The sequence below is a fragment of the Haliaeetus albicilla genome, chromosome 9 (genome assembly GCF_947461875.1).
Source record: "Haliaeetus albicilla chromosome 9, bHalAlb1.1, whole genome shotgun sequence".
NCBI classification, from domain to species: domain Eukaryota; kingdom Metazoa; phylum Chordata; class Aves; order Accipitriformes; family Accipitridae; genus Haliaeetus; species Haliaeetus albicilla.
The window spans coordinates 2,912,706-2,937,272 of NC_091491.1; the positions used below are offsets into that span (position 1 = coordinate 2,912,706).

Genomic DNA, 24,567 nt, shown 5'->3' on the forward strand with positions numbered 1-24,567 from the left:
CCCCAAACCCAACAATGAGTAAAACAAGGTGCTAGGCAAAGGTGAATAAAAATAGCCAGAGGAAGAACTTGTGTTTTCTTTCAAAACATTATGTACAACTGCCAGTCTCCTTACATTTTATCCTTGAAATTAAATATATATATATATATATATAAAAAAATATTAAGTTTCTGCTCAACAATACTTTTAACCTTTTTACATATGCAAGTGTGTCACAACACTGCTTTAGGTCAGTGCAAATTAACTGGTTCTCAAATAGATACGTAATGACAAAGCTGTCTATATTAAGAACCACTACGTGTGATCCCATTCCCAGATGGTTCTGAGTCTTTAAATCCATGCCAGCTTTCTAATAGGTTTAACTTGAGCTATTTGGCCTGGTTTAGTCTACAGAAACAATAATAATCCTGTAAGGCTTAAGAACAGAAGACACCCCCAAAAAGTTACATATCAAATTGAAATTTTATTGATTTCTTTTCCTATTTCTGTCATTAGGAGTAGTAATTTAATCAGAATAGTAACTTATAGTAGGTAACCTACAATAAGCATGATCGAGTTGTAACTACCCAGCAGGCACATCATCTAATGCATCGAAAACTACACAACACCTTACCCTCATCAGCAGAAAGTTTGGAAAATTTTGAACAAAAATTAGGATCTGAAGTAGAGGTGGAGGAGTGGAAAGGGTTTGCATCTTCCTGTAAAATATTTTTAGACAGTCTAACTAGAAAAGTAACATCAGTGAAAACATGCCCTCCTTTTCCTCTGTACATTCAGTATAATCACTAGACAAACCATGTACTAGCATGCAGAACACCCACACCAAAGCTGCAGTTCTAGGGTCACGTTAAGCTAACATAACTTCAGGCTGAACAGAGAAAGTTTACCTTCCCCCTTAACCCCAGGCACGTGCTGCAGCATCCTCACTTGTATCATTATCAGCTATTGTGCATTTACATAGTAAGTGAGATAAGAGAACTGATCCAGAAGAAAAACTAAACTGATTTCCTTTCTCCTCTCCCCCTCCTTCCTAGACGGATCAAATTCCCTTATCTGGCTTACCATCTCCTGGCTCTTGTGTTGCAATCATAGAATGGTTTGGGTTGGAAGGGACCTTTCAAGGTCAGCTACTCCAACCCCCCTGCGATGAGCAGGGGCATCTTCAACTAGATCCAGTTGCTCAGAGCCCTGTCCAACCTGACCTGGAACGTTTCCAGGGATGGGGCATCTACCACCTCTCTGGGCAACCTGGGCCAGTGTTTCACCTCCCTCATCGTAAAAAATTTCTGCTTTACATCTTGTCTGATCTACCCTCTTTTTGTCCAAAACCATACTAAAGCCCTACTAAGAAGTCTGTCCCCAATATATGAAGAAGCAATAATCTAAACATATAAAAGGAATGTTATTCTACCAGAAGTCAAGAAAGATAAATAGTTATCCCTTTGAAGATCAGCATATAGAAATATCATGGGTGCTTAGCACTGCCACAGATGTAAGCAACTTCATGATCCTCAGCAAAACAGTCAAGTGATGTAGAACAGCATCTGGTATGGTCCAAGAAATACAGGGATTTCTTGATGATTTAACAACATACCTGCCCCACAACAGTCAGTGTATCAACAGATGAGAGAGAATCTACCAAATAAAATACACTTTCCCTCAGTCTTGTTCCCTCTACAGGTATCAGGGTGCTACAATACTGATAAGAGCAAGCTCACAACACATGGCATTAGGACTAGAGTACCAGTATTCTGCAGGAAATAGAAGAAAAAGTATATTCATGGAGTTTCAAGAACAGAAATAAAAAAAAAAAAAAAAGACTAAAAGCAAGGTAAAAGCCACTTCATGAGACAGAACCTTATGTACATGAAGAGAATCACAGTACTATTATACTAGCTAAAGAACTGCACATAAAGGGCCAGTTTGTACTGTCATTTAGAAGAACTGCACATACACATTATTGCTCTCATTAGCAAATACAAAAGCATTATGCTAACTCTCTTGAGCATGAGCATGTAAATCACTTTTTCCTTTTAATCTACCTTTGTGACTAGGAAGAATAACAAATGTACTAGCTGCACTTCATTCTTGAAATGATGCAACACTAAGATTATTCAAAAAACATAAGGAAGTTCACATTGTCTTTACTGAAGAGTAAATCTGCAGAAACCTGCTTTCACTGGCAGGTGCATTATTTATCTATAGGAATTAAGAACTGAAAGATTGTTTTATTTTGTCAGAGAACCCTTCTCAAATATCTATGGTAGAAGCTTGTTATATTCAATTTTTAAAACTGTACTTCACAGATGGTTTCTACAGTGCTAACTTTACTGCTTTATATTTTAAACTCAGAAAAGAAAGGTTATCAGAAAGCATCTTATCTTCTTTTCTGTCAAGCAGTGGTTGAAATTACGTGGTCATTTAAAAGACAAAGAATTTTCAAACAATCATCTTCAAAAGAATAGCTGATAAGTATTAGCATAAGTGCTACGTTGATATTATAGCCAAGGCAGGTCCGGTGTATTGACCTTCCACAGAAGAGCCAAACCTTTTCAAAAGTAAAACTGATGTAGTAGTTAAGTAACATTCTCTGTATTGACTAGACTTACACAACTTAGGTTGAATATAAGTAAAAATGTGACAAAGGAATATTTTTCATTCACAGTAACAAGGAATTGTAGCCCACTGCAATAGTTTCACTTCTATAAAAATACGGGAAGATTTATTGGATTACAGCACATGTGAAAGTTTAACTCTGCAGTTGAAAAGCCAGCTGTTACATAATTTGATTTCTCCAGAGTGATTTTTTGCACATAATCTTGTAAATCAGTCTCAGGATATGTAATGCACCATCTATTCCTCCATAAACGTAAACTAAAAGAAATCTCTTGCAATTTACAATATACACATATAATCATATTTGTTAATGAAGTTTAAATGAAGCATGATAAAAGGAGACTGCGCTTATTATCCAGAACATACTAATGTGTATGAAAAATATGCCATATTCTAAAGAGGTTTTATATAGATAAAGGATTTTGCCTTTTCAAAGTATAAAATTTTTTTCCTAATGCCTGTTCAAATCACATCAGGATGTGTGAACTGGGCTTTCATTCAGTAGGTCAAATTTTAAATAACTTATGATTATTTTAAAAAAATGTATCTTATCTAGACAGCATAGTCCAAAACATCAGAACAGACTGGCTTTCTAGGCCAAGTAAGTATTCATTTTTGTCAATTAAATACCTGATACAATTATTTGAGGTCACATGGAGATATATTGCAGTTGTGAAATGTAATCATATGCTACCAGTTTACTACCATATGCTATTTCATGTCTCCCTCATCACTTGTCCATTAAAAAACTGAAAAACTTTCAGACCTGTAAAACTATGAATAGTGTTTCTTAGTTCAATTCTCTAAGAATTAGACAAGTATAACCAGAAGAATGATAATGTCAAGTACACCTCAAGCCAGAGTCTTCATATCGTAAAGGAAGAACGGGTAAACATTTTCAGCAAAAATATGCACCTGAGAAACTGTAAATCTACTAAAAATGAGTTAATTTAAAACCAGCTGCCACACTGTGACTGACAGTCAGGTTGCATGACAGTGATAAACACTAAAAAAAAAAAAAAAAAAGCATCCTTCATTTTAATGCCATTTCCATGAAATGTACACCCTTCTTAAATACTGCATCGGTAGCAAGCCATGAATAATCTTCTGTCTGAGAAAAAAATTTAAAAACATGTTTTCATTTCAGGCACTATTTATTACAATTCTTTATACAACCAAAATTGACTAAGTATTTAAATATATTTTAAAACTTTAACTTTTACCCACCTATTGGTACAATCCTCTCTGGTTCACAGCAGTAGAAGCATACCATATTCCCAACATTTTAACTGAAACTTGGTTTGTTTTACTGTTTACCATGATATCCTCCGCACAAACCCCAGTCCCCAGTCACAGAGCGAGCTCTTCATTGCGCAACGGCTGAGTCAGAACCAGAGACTGAATGACTGAACACCAAACAGTATTTCTGACTAAACACACTTGTTCGTTGCTTTCAAATTAACACACGGAAGATTCTGGCACCTGGGCACAGAGAGCTGCTTTGCAAGACATAAAATAGCCCGGGAACTAAGAGGATAATGAAGTGGCAAGATGCAGATTAAGTGACACTGAGGCTTTTTCTTATCGGGCTCATCTGCTGTAATACTTTCATCTTCCCCCCCCTCCCCTCAATTGAAAAATGGACATACAGAGAAGGGAATATTATGACTTGAACCAAGATCCTTGTGTCTGTCAGACACAACTACCCAGGCGTTTATCTAGGAGAATGTAGTGTATCACCGCCTTAAGATGGGAACCCATACAGAAGAGATATTAAACACTACAGTTCCTCTCAAAGCACAAGTGTTCACACACTTGGAAGAAAATAGTACAGAATGAAATTCGCTCTTGAAGGTACCTTTAATAAATCCAAAATCTTCAGAACTGACTTCTAGTGACCTTCCATGCATCATTAAGAGATGGTGTTTCAAGAGTGGGTACCACAACTGAAGTGGGCAAGCTACAGAACATGTATTTAACATCCAGACAGCCTTTTAATGTGAGCAAAGTTAAGTGATCACTTCATTTCACTTTCCTTTTACAGACTCACATCTTCATCTTAACACAAAGCCCTACAGGTTTATAAACCCATCTCTGACAGGAGTGTTTACTTCCACAACATTCAGTTTCAATTTTAAGCTGTTTCAAAAACTCACTCTTCCATTTCAGCCACGCTGTCTGGTTATGCAGGGCTTCTCTCATTTATTATGTTAAATTAGCGATAACTGTATGTTCTAAAATATAATTATTATACTGATTACACACTGTCTTACTGCATCTTGGTATGTAAGAGCTGTCAGAAAAAGCAGGAATACTTTGATGAATTTTTCTGACGACAGAAGAGAGTCTCTTCAATTCAGAAGAGAATTAGGATGCTATTATAGTAAGAACTCAGTGACACGAGAACCAGATAACAAAGAAGTACAAATTACGTGGTCTGTCAGTTTGAAACCAGTAACCCCTCTGATAAATGGGAGTATTCTCCCCATGGAAAAGAACTGAAAACCTGAGCATACAAGCCCATCACGTGACACTGAGACACAACAAAATGATTCAAGTCATAAAAAAGGAACCACCACCTATGTTGCAGCAAAAGAATTATTTCCAGCCAAATGAAGGAAACTAATGAGGTGTCATCTGGCATCAGTATGACAGCAACATGTATCACCCAAGGCTGAGATGGAACAGGGGATGGAGCACCAGGTCTGAAACAGACCTGCACTGGGCTCATTTTACTTTGACAAAAAGGTCAAGAAGAAACATAACAGTCACTTGCATTTAGGCTGAATGGTAAGAAGGAAGGAGAGCAGAGTGTCTGAAACCAAGGACAATGTTGACAGAAAATTAAGACAAAATGCCCCACATGTAGAAGATGTACTGGAATAGTTTTCCCCAATGAAGAAAAATAAAATTCTTAAAAAAATAAGCCTCAATATCTTACGAAAGGAATGATACAGTGACCCCCCAGGGTCTGCGCTTGGAGGGACAGGAGACCTTTCTGTGTCTCATGTTCCTGTGCGTCTGTCTGCCAAACTAAGCCACAGAAAGCTGTACTTTGCAGGTAGGATGGAGTCAGTTCCATTCTGATACCTACAAGAGTGCAAACCAGCCAGGGTAGGCAACAAAATGACAGCCTCCAGTGGCAGAGAATTGTTGATTATTGAATTACATTTGGAAAAGATTAGGTGTTTAATTTGTAATTATTAAGGATGTATAATGATTTGGGGGAATATTCCCCTACAGAGAACTTCAGTGTTAGCAGTAGTCCCTGACAGGATTTACCTTTGATTTACATGCTCCACTACAGTGCTATTCAATATGATGTTTTTAAAAAAAAAAAAAAAAACAAAAAAACCCAAACAAACCCGGAAGGTACCCAATCATACAATGAAACTGAGAAAATCCAAACTACTGCTAGCTGGTCAGTACTCAGGTGTAGAAGAGACTCGTATCCCTGAAACTGGTTTTTGGGAACAAAGGTCCCAAAGAAACTTAAGTTATTTTGGCAGCTTTCAAATGAAATTATTCATATTTATGATTTAAGTGAAATGGAACAAAATTTGATTAAAAGCAGTAAGTGTGTGCAACTTCCTGTAACTTTAAAATTTCATTTCTAATTATGTGCTGAGAAATATAATTAAAGTCATCTGCATACCAAAATAAATGTTATTTACAAATGAAAAATTAGAATTCCTTTGTTTCCCTGATAGCTTGGCTCATTAAGCAAATTTAAATGGAGTCACTGGTGCTTTGCAATAAAATGTTCGCTGTCTGTTTCTAAATCAATGTTAATAACTTTCACTATTTTTATCACTGCAATTTTTCATGTCTCTGACATATTCAAGATGTTTAATGGGAAGCAGTACACTGTGAGAGGAGGTAAGGCTTGGTAGGAAGGTCTGAAGCTTGAGCCAGGAGAGGGCGCGTGGCGAGCCAGCCGGAGCCCCAGGAGCCAGGTGAGAAATTCATAATCGTGCCAGCAAGTTTCACAAATTAGTTTCCATTTTACAGCAGAAGAAATTTTAAAACCTTTCACTCTTTCACTGTACTCTGCTAACAGTGTCTGCCTAGGTTTACTAAACATTATTTCAGTTACTTGTTGTCCCCAAAGGAAACCACTATCCTAGGTAAAAGTATTATAAACAAGCCTTCATTTAGAGAAAAGGAACTGTCATAACAGCCCTTACTGTTTTACATTCAGCTGTGTTAAGAATACTTCTGCTCTAAATTTCTTATTCTTTAGATTGACCTGATTAGACTGCAATTATTAAATGTAAAAAACAAAACAGCAAGGCCCCAAATATTCATACTTCGCTGCAATTACTTCCAAGTGCTCAAACGCTTATCTTTTCCTTACTTTTTGCATGTGTTGTATGAGATTCCTATACTGTCTCAAATCACAAGGGAAATCATCGGATATGTTATAAAGAAAGTATTTGTCCAGACCTGGGGGAGGCTGGTTAGTTCACCAGCAGGTTACTTCACCAGTTCATCTTCCTACTATCTTAAATTCCTGACAGTTCTCCGTATCTGTCATTTGAAAGATACCGAGCTGCAGACATCATAACACAGCACAACTACTTTCTCTTTTTCTTATTACAACATTTAACTGGAAAATAACAAAAACACAATAAAATTTAATTTTATCTAGACGTCCAAACATAACTGTCACATAAGCTTTCCAAATTCGGTTAAGTATACTGAGCCTGTGGACAGTATGCAATTTGAAACACTTTACTGATTCAAAAATACATGTAAGCTACATAGTTTTCTGGCATACAATGAAAAGCCCAACCCCAGATCTGACATGCACTTGAAAATTCAATGATCACCTCAAACACTCTCAAATATTTTATTTTACTTCAGCGTTTTTAATCCTAACAATGGAAAACTTAATTTTTCACTCAGTTCTACCTTCATTACACTCAGCCAACAGCTTATAGAAGTAAGCTGGCAGTAAAGAAACACCACCAACTACTAGAAAACACTGGATTTCTTAGTGGTCTGATGCAATACATAGCAACAGAAATTAACTTTTTTTTTTTTTTTTCCTCCCCAGAAGTTAATTTTTTTTCCACCGAGAACACAGGTTGTGTTGAAACACCCAGCAAAGACCCAAAACTCTGCAAACATATTTCACAAGGCTTTAAAAGTCTGGTAAGTTCTCCAGCAGAACATGTAGCCATATGAACTAGCACACATAAAATAGCAACAACGCATGCATGTTTCCTAGAAAAGAAAGAAGACTAAACACTTCCTTTCGTAATTCGTTTTATAGCATCAGATTCCACAATACACAGGAGTGTTATGAAATTATTATAAGCCAACTTGATCATAGAGAGATTAAAACCAAATACAGGAGTATTACTTGAACTTCTAACCTTAAAATATGAGGAATTACAAGATACAGCTAAGAGGCAGAATAAGCTGATTTCAGGACTGACATTTTCAACAAAGATGATGGCTACACTGAGGTAAGATAACTGAGTCTGCTATGAAAATTTAAACAGAGAGCAAGACTGTTGCTTCATAAAGAAGTCAGTATATGTAACAGCAATTAAGCAACCTCTGAGACTGCACAGTTGAAGATGTTAAAGAGGTAACTGGAAGTTAGAGCAGACAATAGTCATTAAATGGAAAACAGACTACGCTCCTGCAGAAGGCATCCTCAGAAAAAGATTTTAAGGCTGAAATGGTAGCAGAGACGCTGTTATCAGTTGATAGGTCCTTGCAATCAAAAAGGCTCAAATGTAAACTGAGGTACTTGAGGCAATTTGATTTGCTAGAGACTGATTAAGTAACTGGGATTCTGTTAAGACAAAGGTTGAGAAATTTGAGATGAGAAGATGAAAACACTCCCTCTACAAAATGAAAAGAAAAAATAACTACTACAGTAGAGATAAATATGACATGGAACCACCTGAACAATTTTTTTCTAAGAATTGGAATAGATTTTGTCCCCATTCATTTTTTTCTAATATGCTTCTCATCCAGTCTCCTTAATTTTGTTTATAATTATAGCACTTCAATCTTAATTTCTCTAATTCTTTGTTTAAAACTGAGAAAATCTCTTAGACTATAAATTGAAGAAAGGCTTTCTTCTTGATACAAGAACATAGGTGTGGGTTGGCTAAAGTAGAACATTATGCTCTTCAGTCTAAAGACCATTTCTTTCTCGAATAATTGATTTTGCACATTTGAAATAGCTAGGAATACAGTTGAGGGCCTGGCTGCAGAGGGTAACAGTGACAGGTATATTAAAACCAGAGGAAGTGAGAACATTAAATATGGAATAAAATCTACTAAAACAGTAGCTCTTGATTTTGTTTTTTATTATAAACTTCAGTTGCAGTATAAATAAACTTTCGACAAAAAGCATAGTAAAAATTGTTCAGAAAAAGTTTCAATTTTGAAGCATGAAAAAAATTGAAGTAAGCTCTGAGGTAATATCCAGAGGCCTGGCGCAAAGCTTTCTTTGAACACTTAGGGCAGAGGAAACTTGACAAGGTTGGAGGCATGGTGGATCTCAATTCGATACAGCTTGAGAGATTTTTCCAAGGGCTGAAGTCTAGAAAATTCAAAGAGGGTTGTTGTTTTTTTGGTTTTTTTTGCATACCTCTTTCTCTACCTTGTCTATTAGACCTCAGAGAATTTAGTGGTCTTCTGAAACCTCAACGTCTACTGCAGTCTCTCATGTAACGCAAATAAATTATCTCCCTATAAACTAATTTTATTATGCATTTTCATTTCAGATGGTCAGAACAGAATTGTAATGCTCATATTTAAAACCAAGAGAAAAAACTGTATGTTGCTTTATTCAAGTAACCCACCCATTAAAGAGATTAAATGCCGTGCTGACACCAACAAAGAAAATCTATGAGAGTACATAAAACACAACCAGATTGCTCAAATCACTAACATCTCAATAGCAAACACCCTTCTCCTAGGGATACCACAGTCCCTTAGATGCTTTACTGTAATGTATAGCATAATTTATCAAGTATAATTTATCAGCCTTTTGTTTTTACATTTAATTTAAAAAACAGCTGCTCCTTCTTGTTCTTTGGAGATTATTCCTAAATGCAAATCCTGAGGAGGCTTCTCTTTAGTTAATTTAGTTCCCTGTCTACATCACGTGCCAGGAATATTACTTATTTTACTGCAGAAAGCAAATTAAGAAGTAATACTTATTTCTGAATTGAGCATTATTTTCAGAACTGTCTCAATAGTTTTACGATCCACTATATCTGAAAGACCAAATATTAAAGCAGTATTAATGTCAAGTCAATTTAAATAAATGCATTTCCCCCAAAGAGAAAATATTTTCCTTTTCTTTTTTTCTTAATTTGCTCAGTAGCAAACTTCTACTGCAAGAAGTGTTGCTAACTCTGTATTGTTATCTCTTAAAAATAACGACCAACAGTGTCCTTGTACATAACAATGTTTTACATGTCACAGCACAAAAAGCAGAGAACAAATTAGCACGGAGAAGAAATTTATCTCACTGAACAGAACTGCACGTATCTCATCAGAGTAGGGAGCTTTAATAAACAACTACAGCAAGGCAACAGTTTATGTCTGTGAACTCAGAAACAGTTTTAAAAAATGTGCGTAATAACAAGCATTGTTTACTTACAGTGTGTGACTCCAGCCAGGGTTTGATAGAAGGTAGGGGTATCACTATCATCAGTGAGTGTCACATATACACCTCCAGACAGCAGCCAACGGGAAAACGTGAAAGCATCTTTGTTGTGCAATAGCCAAACCCTGAACTTCTCATAGTTTACCTTTTCACCCTGTAAGAAAAATAAGAAAATGTGAGCTGTTTTTCTCTGCTTTCTCAGTACCAGTAAACAGGAACCATCCAGCTGTATGAACAATAATTGGGACAATGTCCTATAAAAATAAGTACTACAATAATTTTTTTTATTTGGAGCCATGCCTGTTTTTCCATTTCATTCTGAAATACAGCACTGGGAGGGAAATTAGACTCCTCAGCTCTCTCTGCATTTCAACCACCTACTCAATGTGTCCTTTGGAAAGTCATTTACTCTGAGCCTCAGGTTAAAGGGATTAGAAGAAAAATGGTTACTTACAACTCAAAATAACAGAGGTTATTTTTATGAATTTAAATTTATTATGATAGATAAAAGCTCTTATGTGCCAAGTAACAGGTGCTATAAAATCATAAACATTCTGTTATATCTGCGCAACTATACAAACACTTAACACAGAGAAACTAGATTTGTGAATAACTAATAATATGATTAATCGCTGCAGTAGCACGTCAATTTTTTGCCTCTATTGACCAAAACCCACTCTGGAGCATACATGTAAACATGAATGTCAATTCATAGTATCTCCTAACTCAGTCCTCTTGCTGGATGTCTTATGGAACTGCCTGTTCAGGAATACATAAAAACTATAGATTCACAGAGTTTAAATGCTGGAGAGGCTGTTTAAACCATTTAGTTGAATGGTTTCCAAGCTGTGGCCATGAAACCATAGAGATCAGCAGACTAATTTCTACAGGACCTACAAAACTAACTAAAATCCAGGCAAACTTATTATCAGTAGACAAACTCATTTTATGGAGATCCTAATCTCCATGAGACATAAACAGGGGTCTGCAAAGTGAAAGAGGTTTCAAGTCATTGATTATTTAAACTTCCCTAATATCACAGACCATTAAACTTTGCTGAACTACATCTCTACAGAATCCAACAGTTTGCATTTGGCCACGGACTATCTGCAACTGCCAACTACAGAAAATTGAAAATCCACTACTTCCTTTGCCAGTTTGCTCAAATGGTTAATCACCATCGCTGCTAAAACATTTGCTTCATATTCCAATTGTAATGGATCATTTCAGATCATGCCTCTTTTTCCTAGACTAAAGAGCGTTACATTTTTCTCGAACAAATGAATGCAGAAATACCCCAATACTTACAGCTACTATCATAGACTTCCACGTGGTTATAATTCAAGGAAGTCAAGATGCTACACTGCTATTCCATCAACAGTTTAATCTGTATAGATCCACACTACTGACTGACAGCATGGTCCTAACCTTCCTCTTACCAAACGCTGTTTCTGATCCTTCATCCCTTCTCTTTTGTGACAGCAATCACATTAGTGCAGTCATGTGGCAAAACAGATCTAGCTGAAAAATAACTTATAGGATTACAGAAAAAGGGCTTACTTCTCAGCCAGATCAGTTTCCCAATCCAGTTCATCAAGGCATCATATAAATACTTGAGCCAGCACAAAGTTAGGAGAATGACAGTCAGGAAAAGGGCAACTCAACAACATGGACTTTGCAGGACTTAACCCATTATGGAACCACTTGCTTAAGCAAAAAAAAAAAAAAAACTAGAGCAATACAGGTATCATTGAATTTGTTTCCTGTATTTCAGAAACAAGACTGAGAAAAACTCAAGATGCATTTTAAAGCTTATATTTCTAGATGAGTACATGCAATAATTCTGAAGAACAGGAGTACCTATAAACATCATCCTTGAAAGCATAAACTCATCTGCCATACGGCAGGAAGGAAGGCCCACAGCAGGAACATTAAACTTTCTCACTCTCCAGCAATGACCTAGTATGATTAACAGGCCAGTAAATCCTGCTGAGTGGGTTATTACACTATTTTCATTTTAAAAGAAAAATCAATATACAGCATTTTCTTGAACAGGAAAATGGTATGAAGCCAGATTGATACTTCTCTTCCTGCAAGACTGCATAAAGTATTTCTGGATTTCTTGGACAGTGTGCAATTAACTTTTAGGGTATAATTCATCACACCATATTGATGGGAAATTATAAATAGGAAATACTGAAGTGGGTCAGCTCCAGAAACTGGACTGCAGTATACATATGATTTATGATTCCAGCCAAGAATGACGAATGTAATCATTGCCTACAAAGCCAACATGACACCACCGCCAGATTAAATGAGTCTGCCTCAGTCAATGCCTATAACCAAAGTTACCTTCAATACAGTACAATAAAATTTAAGGTAATGAAGTAATCTGATATTCACAAATAAAGCTTCTAGTCAATCGGTTTTTCAGTGGAATGTATAATGATGACTAGATTTTGCTGATCTGTAGTCCTCTGATAACAAATGAAGCAACCAAAGCACAAAAACCTGACAATTCATCAGGATCACTAGTGCCAAAGAAATATCTGTGAATATTTAAAAGTAACAATAGCCTGTTTTAGAGGACTTCAGCAAACTTCATAAACATTACATCTCTCAAACAACCTAAAGCATAAATAAATGTTGTAGCTCCTAGCAGGCACAGTGAGACAAAAGTAATACTATAAAACTACTATTTTTAAGCAACCACTGCTGGCAGGCATTTTTAAATCCAGGATGCAGACTTTCCTTCCCCTCTCAGACCTGTATTCTAGATTTCTTCCCCAATCACAGTAAAATGTCCACACTAATGAAAAAATTCCACTAACAATATTAGCAGTTAAATTTACTTGGTAACATGATTACCCTTGGGAAATGATACCTTTCAAACTAGCACAGTAAGTAAAGCAGCATGGAGAATGCCTACATTTATACACCAAGCTGCAATTCACATCAATACAAATTAACGTAATATTACAACATAAGAAGCTATGAGCTTTTACCCAATTTAAACAAGGTCCATTTGTTCCCATACATGCACAAGCATGTATGTCAGAGAAAAACAAACTACCCAATGTAATTTTCACTTTTTTTGTAAATACAAGAGGATAAAACCTGTAGGAAATACCTCAGAGAAACATTTCTTGAGTGACTCTGGGACTTTTCCATCGACCACATGCAGCATCTTCTCCATCTCTTCACGGACAACATAACTCCCAGATTCATTAGAAAAGAGACTGAAAATGTCTGAGGAAGTAGAGAAATGTTTAAGCAAATATGGTGGTTACATTTTTCAATTATTAAGTTCACAACTGGCTGAGAATGCCAAAAGCTGTGCAACAACTAAAGCACTAAAAACTTAGATTAATTCAATTTCAATATAGCTCAACAAGATTTAGGTCAAGAAGTATCTCCTTTTTCTTTTACTATTGTCCACTAATCAAAAGGAAAATAAATACTATCAAGTCAGATTAACAAGGAAGACAAAACAACAGAAGTCAGTAGGCAGATGCTTTCATTTGTTTTGAAACATATCAATGCCGTCCTCCTTCCTCTGCCCACATACAGTGATCAACAGTCTTTCTGTAGGATCCTAACATTTACATTCATGATGACTTATCAAATATTTCATTTTGGTGAGTACAGAAAACAAAAATGCACTGAATTTCAAAATACACAGCTAAAAAAGTCTAAAAATATACTATCTTTACTGGCAAATGTATGCCCTGGTTACATATAAAAATAGGGACTTAGTATACCACAATTTATGCTTGCTTTACATAAGCGTATTATACACTCACTCTCCACTAGCCTGTTGTTACTGTTCTAAGTTACATTACTTACATTTTGCTTTCTCTTCCTCTCTGCCTCTTGTAAGTAGAACTAATCCAACTATCAAGTTATTGAAGTGCAGCCCTTTGGATATTCCTCCAAATGAACAGTAGATAACCTAGAATAATAAAACAGAGAAGTTAACCAAAAAGTTAACAGGGCAAACAGGGATGTCAGAACTAAACGCAACAACTTATACTAAGGCTCCTTCTTATGTAGTTTTTAGGCTAGTCATCTCTCATTCAGCTAAACACACTTCTGATTTCAGTTCTGTTAACTTTCATAGCTCTTCCAGTATCTATAAAACAGCCTTTCCAGGGGCTTTTATTTAGTGAAATGCAGGTACTTTTCCTGAACAGCAATATATATTTAAAAAAAAAAAAAAAAAAAGCTAGAATCCTCCAATGAAGACAGCTTCTTGCTTGCTCACTGGTGCTACCTCCCCAGTCTTATCAAGGTAATGAAGATGAAATCTCCTTCAGACGAGGCTTTGATAGTCTCAAAGCCATCAAGAGGTTGTTGGAGCATCAAGTGTTTCATTGCCCCAGTCATGGGAGATACACTTCCAGTAAGCCATCAAAAACTGCTGCTTTGAAATGTTGTGACACACAAAAAAAACCAACCTTCCATCAACAATACCTTAACTATCTTATCACTGCAACTGTTGCTAGAATGACCATTCCAGTTTAGCACCCTGCTCTAACAATAGTACTTAAATCTTGCTTCCAACAGAAAGCAATAGAAATCAAGACTTCTATCTGGAAGTTACTTGAAGATCCACAGAGCCGCTACCAGGAACAACATTGTCAATGGAAGGGCTGAAGCATTTACCTTTCACATGAAAAGTAGTCTGTATACTGCAGCTTAACTTACTCAACAGCATCTTAACAGTGATGCAATACTGATACATGAGATATGAAGGAAGTCAGTCATTTTAGGACAAACAGCAACTGCTTTTAGTAAACAAGAATTACCAATTCGCTTATTGCAAGGTACTACTTCACCTTGCCTCTAACACTACAAAGCACAAATTAAAATATGTATGCTATACTGCTCTTCAAACATGGACTCCTCCTGTAATCCCAAATCTATTCCTAAAAGCACCAGTACTTTATCAGTATCACAAGACAGAAATCTGCATTAGGTAATACAACTTAAAGCAGTCAGAACTTATCAATTATTCTTACATACAAGAATTATTTCAGTGTCTATGTCTTACAATTTGATTTCTTATAGATATCACACTGTACGTCTAACCATAAAGAGTAAGTATTAAGTCTAGCTGATGGGGAACTATTACTGTGAAAGACCAGAACAAAGTGATTTGTCACTGATCATGGTTTGGACAGTAGGCTTATTTGCTGAACTTGTTTTTTAAATATAACTTTTTCAGAGGGAAAGATAAAGGAACAGAGATCAACTTCTATTAAGAAAAGTATTGTGCACATTTTAAACAGTATTTTCTTTGCTTGCATCTGAATTACATTCTGAATAAACAATATTAAAACCAGGATGCGTACATGCAGTTATGTACTGCTTTTTCATTTTTCTCCAGTAAAGCCTTCAGTATTTTCTTTATATGAGAATTTAGCCAAATAGCAATAGCAGACTTCAGAGGTCAGCAGAGCTTCATAATTAATGCGGACAGATTCACTATTTTGTGTATTACCCACAAAGCAGAGTGAATCATTAGTAAACCATGGGATGAAATCCCCAGATCTTAACTGCAACACCTGTATCCCTTCCCCCTGTCTTTTGTTTGTTTTTAAACATAGGAACTACAACCAGACAATTCTAAACAGCTAAAGCAACACTTTTTTTGACCTTCTAAGCTCTGTTTGGTTTGGGGTTTTTTCCCTTTGAAACTACAAATGCTTGCATAATACATTTTAGCCTGTTTTGCAAGCCTACCAAAGAAGCCATGACACCTTGGGGCACACAGACAAAAATCCACCAATCTACAGAATCAAAACACTTTTAAATTTTTTTAAACTTCCACCATAACCATCAGGAAACATTTACACTCAGAGATGACTAGAAAACAACAGTGAGAGATGGTATGTGCAGTTGGAGTGACACTTGTCCTCTACACCATCAGCAGTTCTGGAAAAAACGCGTATCACTAACGTTATCTTAAGCATGTGAAATCCTGTGAATCTACCCAACAAGTTAAAGTTTTAAACACATCAAAATAATCTACTTTTAAACCACAATAAAACAAAATCACTACAGGGATGTACAAATTCTCATATTAATTAGGACTTCAGTTTTGAAGTATAAAGGTTGTTACAGCACAAAATCTACCACTGTATGAGGACCTGCCACAAATAGCAGAATTAGGATCATAAACCTAGTGGATGCATCCAGTGAACACTCTAGTATAATGAATTTATGTTTGAAAAACCACAGGAATAATTCTAAATCAGGTTTTCAAAAATAAATCAAAACTACATTTAAGTACGATTAGAATTTTTCCTGTCTCTTTGCAGACACGTGCAGCCTACATTTAATTACTTTTTAAAAGTATTTTCCATCTTCTGCCTCTCTTAAACACTGTAGTTTCATCGCTGGCTTAAACGAGTGCTAACCATTCGCCTGCCCCCAACAACTCCTTCCCACCCACACACCACTTCCAACATCTATGCCAAAACAAGCATTCATGCAGCAGGACTATGAATGAAATCAGGAAACCAACTTGGGTTTGAATTAACCATTTCTGTTATCAGGTTTCATTAATCCAGCTCAAAGTGCATGACCTCAGGGTGAGAATAAGTAGCCAGGATTAAGCTGACTGTGAAACTGGTATAAAATAACTACATAAATGATATTTCAAATATTACAAGGGACCTACACGCTACCATAACCATGTAGGACATTCAGTGTAATCAAGTGCAGTCTATTACCAGTTGTGCCCTTCAAAGGAGTCAGACAGCACAACATTACAAGGGAGTAGAATAAGGAGGAAACCAATTCTCAACAGGCTGAAGTCCCTTTGCAAAATGCGAGTGCCATGTCTCCCAAAGTAAGACTGAAAAAAGTTACCATCTCACTGATGCAGGTCTATATGCCAGGAAACTGTTTACCAAAGAACTGGCAGCCGTCAATATTTGTTACTCTAACTGTAAGCTAAGAAATCAGTAAAGTACTTAGAAAGAATTTGCGCCTTTTACATTGATAAAGCAAGATGTAACAAAACTTGTTGCCAAAAGATTTATTTGCTTTAAAACAAACAGCTCAACACTGGAAACAGACATGAGAGAAAATAAAATCTTGCTGCATTATTAAAAAGACCAGCTTTTGAGGTCATCTGCTGACCACTATTTGTTATTAATAAAAGAAAATTTAGCTTCCTTCGTAGTTTAATCACTTATAATATTGTTTCATAATAAATCACTTGTAAATCACAAAGTGACAGTAATCTGACACTTTCAGAGACAGTTCTGAGTAAAGATGGAAACAGACAGCACTTAAAGGAAGCCTCTGTGAACAGGTGCAATAATATCACTGTGAGGCTTTGAACCTGTAGTTTTTCCTATTAAAAAAAGGCAGAAGAATCAGCTGAAAATTCCCAATGAGTATATTATATGCCTATTAACTTCCACATCTGCAGAGGCTGGCACATCTCTCCTTGGAGTCTCTCAAGGACAATGGTGTGGGGCTCAAAAATTGAGCTTCAGAAATGTCTAATGACAAAGCTCAGACAGATCTGTTTCCTCAAGTACCTCAGCCTAAATGAGTTGGCATTCTAGAAGAGGTTCACAAGGTTAGGTGGAACAAGAAGAAAGTTACTGGACCCAAAAATCCCTCTTTCTATCCCCTCTTTCCCCTCCAGTAACAGCAATCACAGGGCTGCAGCCAAAATCCTCAAGCACAAGTAAAGGGTGGAAGAAGAGAGCTGAATACCAGAGCCACGTGAATGAGTCACTGCTCTTACTGTCTCCGGTGTGGTTTCCATCTCAAGTGAAAATTAAGCCAGGACTGGGAGAGACAAAACAAAACCAGCCACGGGCCTGTCAAGGGCACTGGGTAGATCTGGCTAAGCCACGCGGTGCTGTAGTGGCAAAAAGAAGAAAAGGAAATACCTAACACAGACTAGCTACGTTAGATTTACTAGTGCAACTGCCCTTTACGCTTTGTGTATAACAGGGTGTGGAAAATCTACCACTGTTGCCTTTCCAACAGCAGGCAGCAGACTAGCAGAATTCATTTGCAGAATGGGTTCTAGACGACCTCCAAAGAAGCATTGGGCAACAAGGCAGTAAAAAAATTCTAAAATTTTGTTCACACCTCTGTCACAGTTATGACCAGACACAACACTGAAGCAGACAGTTTCCCTGAAGACACTTACCTCAATATAGTTCTGTGTGTTACCTTCAGTAAATCCTCTCCTTGTCCACCCATCAAGCTATCGCTTTTCATTTGCTATCCACTTAAGACTATTAAAAGATGTCTGAAGGCAAGTCAATGTAAATGAGGCCAATAATACAGATGAATCTAATTCTACAGAAAGCATTATGTAGAACCTGCAGTTTCATTCCACTATAAGACATAGCGCTACCCAAATACATTAACTTCCCACAGGGTGCTCAGATCATCCTCTTCTATTATGAAACTTAATCCATTTACAAATGCTTGAAGGGCTAAATTACTAAAACTATATTTGTGCTCTATTTGGACACAATAACTGTACATGCATCATGGACAATGTCGTGGCAGAGATTTGAATTCCACACTTTCTACTTCTAATCATTCTGATTTCACAAGATGCCTTCAAGGCTACGCTGCATATGTAAGCAATTTACCTTTATGTTACACTGGAATCATTACTTTTTTAAAAATATGCAGTTAGCTCTGCTGAACACTATAGTTTAAGTCTTAATATAGCTATTTCTGATCAAAAAAATAAACCACAAAGAGCACAAAGAAGAGAATTCTTGCATTTCAGATTAACAGGACTTCCAAGACAAAAAATACATACATGAATAAACAAATGAGAAATCACTGTTTTTCTTTCACAAATTTTAGTAAAATATGATCTTTTCTTTATACTTGATTCTCCATCACTCAAAGTTAACCCTTCTGTGCTTTTAGACTTCTTAAGAACATCTATTTTATAGATTACCTCCAATAAAGCTGTCTCCTCTCTTCATCCATCTCAAAGCGTATTTCTAATTCATACCCATTTCTTAGTTTTTCAACTTCCTTCTGTTGAACTTTGTACATCTCAGTTATGATATCAGTTGAATGCCAAATATTACCTTTATATATTATTTCAACATAACACATTGACTGTTCATGATATAAACACAGAAAAGGAATTCTATGGATAATGTCCAATATAATAGTATTTAACATACGTAATTACAACCATGGGCAGCTGACATTACTTTGAGTTTAGCTGCTTAACCATTCTTTGGGAAGAGTATATAAACACTGAATAGTTATATAACGATATATAACAGAGATTAGTTTGCATTTCTAAGGAAGGAGCTCCACAATTTTTCACACTAATGTGCTATTTGGAAAACTTCTTCTAATAAGATGCACCATCAAAATATGATGAAATTTTGTATTTTCCAAAATTACTTAATACTGTTGCACCTTTACTTAAAATAGCCACACCCAGACAGTATCATAGCAATTTACATTTCAGAATGTAAAATTTACTATAATTGAATTGTACATAGTCATATTTCTTTACAAAATTTAAGTCTGACATGTTATGTTTCATGGATAACTGAAGAATGTAACAATATGGTTCCTCTTCTGTTAAAAAAAAGTCTCAGTCTATACAAACAGTTCCCTTTAGGTCCAAATCGCTGGCGCTGTGCCCATACACTCTAGTAAGCCTGCTGGAAGAGTAGGAGAGGATGCTCAAGGCATTCTTTTGGCTCCTTTCTAAATGTCCTGGATTCTTTCCTGATTTTATCCTTATGACCCCTCTTCTCAGTCCTTGACAAGTCTGTGTTCTTGTTCTTTTAGCAGCCCCCCTCAATGTGTCCTTCATGTCTCTGTTAGCATCATCCCTCTTCTCTTTGCATTACTCGGACTGCAGCTTGTTAACCAATTAGTCACATTTAGAGAAAAAGATGCACTGCACTTAACTACTTAGTAAGTTATCACACAATGCTGTGTATAAACTGTCTCACAATCATAATATATGTAGGTATATATAAAAAGTATAATCTAATTAGTCATTGAAATGACTGCACGGGCCAAGGTTAGGAGGTCCTTTCTCAACATTCTTCCCCTCCTCAATCTAAAATATAAAGCTACTAAAAATGCTTTCTTGAAATATTATCAGCATTCCATCCTTTCACCTCCTCTGAACAATACTTTTTCTATCAAGATGCCCACAAGTGCATATAGTAATTGCATTACTTCCTTAGATTTAAAAATAAATGCTGTGTTCATACATCTCACCTCTTCACCAGCTTTCCCACAGTTAAAACAACGTAAAGCACTTCTGTTCATTTAATTTAATTAATATCTTCAACTCCATTTTTCCAAGAGATCCTTTCAGAAAATTACTGTCCCAGACATTTAAAAAATGTTTCGTGTGTATGACAATCATGCAAATTGTTTGACCAAAGTTCCACTAGCTTCAGTTCTCTATGTCCCTGCTGTAAAACTCTGTGTTTTTCACTTAATGAATTCCTGAAGGTCTATCGCTACTCAGATATGAAAAACTACTATTCAAAACATGCAGAGAAGACAGCCCAGCAATCTGAGGCTCAAAATGATCGATTTGAATGATTGAAAAGCTGAAAACTCAGAATAAGGCTTTAAGATACCTAATGACTTTGCCTGCCATTCCACACCCTGAAGCCAGGAATTACAAAGCATCCCTTTATAGTATGAGCAGAATTAAATCCAAATTTTGTCCAAATTTACAGTATTCAAGCTCACAGATATGACTACTGCATTGCCTGAATATGAATGCTAGAAGTACACAGTAATTTGTACTAGAATCTTGAGATGTTGATGTGCCAGTTTTGATGAGATGACATCAAAAAACAATTATGATTCTTCCATTAATTTTGTTTCGCCAGTTGGAAACCAAGAACTGCAGTATAACCGTAATGAATGTAAAAAAAAAATAATCACCACCGAAACTGTGTCTTTAAGGACAGATTTTTTAAAAATAAAATAGAAGGTAGCCAGCAGACATTTGAAAACCTGGAGTCTCTATTTGTGACCAAAAGTTTACTTCATCCAAATCCATAACTTAATCCTTAATACTGGCATAAAAGGGATAAAAAGGTACAAGTTAGCTCATAATGTAAAATTTTCAACATCTTATATTATTTCAAACCAATCTTATACAGTGTAGGATACATTTTTTTGTTTAACCTTATGAACTACTAACAGTCAAAGCATCTAGACAACGTATACAGAAATTAATACTAAGACATGCTTTAAGCTATGGGCAAATCATATAGTTCCTTGTAATTTGATAGTGCTAACACACATTGCAATTTTTCCTGTTAAGCGCTTGAATACCCACATAAAAATCAAACTGTTAACTGTATTACAGAAGCAAGTAATATCATACTCTTGGTCAACACTTAGGAAAAACAGAAAAAAATAATGGAGAAAAGATTAAGCTTTGAAAAAAAGTAACACTACCACAGTGTTAAACCTTTTGCAACGCACACTTCACTACTCACATAATCTAAATAAAACTGGAAGACTTGTACGCTGCCTGTGAGGTCAATAACACTGAAGACACCAGAAATAGAAGCTGTGATTAGAAATGACATGGAGCAAGATATCATTTGAAAGGTCTGGCTAATCTTATTCTTCTCTGCAAACAATATTTTAATTTCTCTCTCGAGACAGGGGTAACACTATGAAAGAAAATAATATTTTTTAACACGCATGTGTGCAGGATGGTATTACTATTTTTTTAGATATACACACAGTATTTATATCCATGTAACATTTTTATTCTGGCTATTTTTCATTTAATTTATACATTTATTATACATATAAATTATTTTTAAGAGCTTGTAAAGATCAATCTTCCAATTTAGAAAACAAAGTAAAAGCCAACGGAATCTCAGAGAAACCAAAAGCAAGTACATGTCCAGATTAAATAAAATCCTCTGTTATAATGGCTACATATAGTGTTAAAACTTCCCAACCTTTTACTTCCCCAAATCTACATCTGGATATTCAGGTTTACTTCAAATTCATCTACCACCTATTAGTTGGCTTAGAATCAGTAGCTCCATCAAGCACACATCACTGACAACCCATGATCCAAGTCTGGAACATTATCTTCAGATATAGAACATACATGGTGATATTGCATGAAAAAAGGAAAGAAATTAAATTAGCTTGTGTATCTATACAGGCATATTTGTGTGTGCACATCTATAGGTGTACATTATCAACCGCGTATGCCTCCCCAGAAAAACAGCAAGTTCATTGATTACCTCAGCAACTTTTGGAGGGACTCCATCACCAAGAACTTCCCTGATGAAGCACTGTTGAGTCATATAATATGAGAGTCCACAAGTTCTCTTGAAAGCATCTTTCAGTCGCTTTAGCTCTATGTCTGTAACTGTGTTGAGTGAGAAGAGAGGAGAAAAAAAAAGATTTGGTCAATAAAGATGTCATAGAAATGTAATAGCTTAAGGACTCTCAATCTTATACACCTTATATTTACTTTTACAATAAAAAGATAGGAAGAAATTAAATGCATGATTTCACCTAAATAGTGGGAAAATCTGACTACTAGAAAACGGAGATCTAATAATCTAATCTTCCTAAAAAAAGTGAAGTAGACCTAAAGTTAACACCAATGATTTCAACAGTTCACTGACTAAGTTTTCTCTGACTTCAATAGCGTATTATAATTTGTTCTAAATTAAGCACCATTATTGTCACACAAAAGGAAAATAAGCTAGCTTTATGATCAATTTTACATTGCATGTAAGCCAGAGAAATGATCTGTAACCAACAGTGGTGAATATTATTAAAAGCAGCTCCAGCAGCAACCTTCAAGCAGTTTCATCTAGCAACCAGTCTACTTTTCTGTATATATAAAAAAATATTTAATCACCACTTATATGCTCATAAGACAGTACAGTGAAGCATGACTTTAACAGGAATACTACAGATAAATTTTGGACTAAATGTAATTCTTCACCTAAGATTTTCTTGCACAGTCAAAATCTGATTGCCAACTAAAACCTGTTCAAACTTGTTCACAATCTGTAAACGTGAAAAGTTTGATGACGTCCCATTTATACTTGCACATGAGCTTCCTGAAAAGCAGTCCTTGCTTTCAAATTTTACAAGCATAAAGCAACTCTCTAACAAAGTGCTTAAGAAGTGAAGTATCTTGCTGAACAAAACAAGTCCTTTATTAAAAAACAAGTTGCAGAGAATAACACACCATGACCTGGATCACATGTAAATTACTGTGTAGTGCTGAAAGAGCTATTTACCATCTCGAAGCCAAAAGAAATGATGCTGTACATGACAGCTATTTCACTGTATTTATAGTAAGGCATTTTCCTTCCCCTGATATAACAAGCCAGACAAACAACACCAGCATGGCCAAAACCTTCTCAAGCTTTTTGTCAGCCAAAATAAAACAGAACACTTAAGAGCTTAATCCAGCACTCTCTTCTGCTACATTTCAATTAATTCATCCATCAAAAGAAAAATCACTCCTTATAAGTAAAACACATTGAAACATTCCTCCCTAATTTAATCCTAGTCAACATTTAAACAGACTAGTAACTTCACTTAACAATGGTGTGTAAAAACAGAAATTGGGTCATGTTTCTTTTCAAATTTTATTATAGATTCTGGGTACTTTTGACCAGAAAAAAATTCAAAGGATCTAAGAAATAAACCTGAAGTGTGACCCACACAGCCCTGGTGCTATCAATTAACATGGATTTAATTATACGGCGGAAGAATGTTGGTATAATACTGTTACCTGGCTTATGTAGTGTTTAAATTTCACTATTTCATATTAACATCTGTCCATATAGTCATTTTCTTTTTTTGTGTCTTTACATGTGATGATTTAATGAATGCTCAAGCACTGTTAGGCATACCAGTTGAAGTTTTCTTCCAAGATTTTTCCCTAACTTGAAACAGACTCTCAGATACAATATTTACAACCTGAAGCACATTCTCCACACTCCCCAGCTCTTCTGAATTACGGAAACAGGAAGCAAAATAAAGATTCTGCAAAGAAACTGACCCTCACACCACAGCCTTTCCTCCAAACATGTGCAAGAAATTAACTGAAGTGTTTCACATCAGAGGGATGCTTCACCTCGTCTTCTCTGCACCTCTTATGCACAACATAACTACAGCAAATTTTCAGCCAACAGGGACAACTCCCCACCACATGTTTAATGAGTAAAAGCTTGGGATTTTTAAGGGGACATAAAAAGGGGAAGCTACTGGCTTCATTATTTTGCCAAGGTAAAGCAAACAACCTAGAT

General features: G+C 35.9%; 1 protein-coding gene across 4 annotated transcripts in view; it reads right to left on the bottom strand.

Annotated features, from left to right (window-relative positions):
* USP32 (ubiquitin specific peptidase 32) overlaps positions 1 to 24,567 on the bottom strand; it is an 81,026-nt gene that overhangs the window by 35,943 nt on the left and 20,516 nt on the right. For 3 of the 4 annotated variants that reach the window (XM_069790961.1, XM_069790958.1, XM_069790959.1), the window contains exons 2-5: positions 22,534 to 22,661; positions 14,105 to 14,210; positions 13,389 to 13,507; positions 10,253 to 10,412 (exon numbers count right to left, since the gene is read on the bottom strand). In XM_069790961.1, the coding sequence (XP_069647062.1) occupies positions 10,253 to 10,412; positions 13,389 to 13,507; positions 14,105 to 14,210; positions 22,534 to 22,661 (513 nt within the window). Of the gene's footprint in view, positions 1 to 3,843; positions 4,116 to 10,252; positions 10,413 to 13,388; positions 13,508 to 14,104; positions 14,211 to 22,533; positions 22,662 to 24,567 lie in introns of those variants that run through there. The other variant, XM_069790962.1, reaches the window with a different exon arrangement.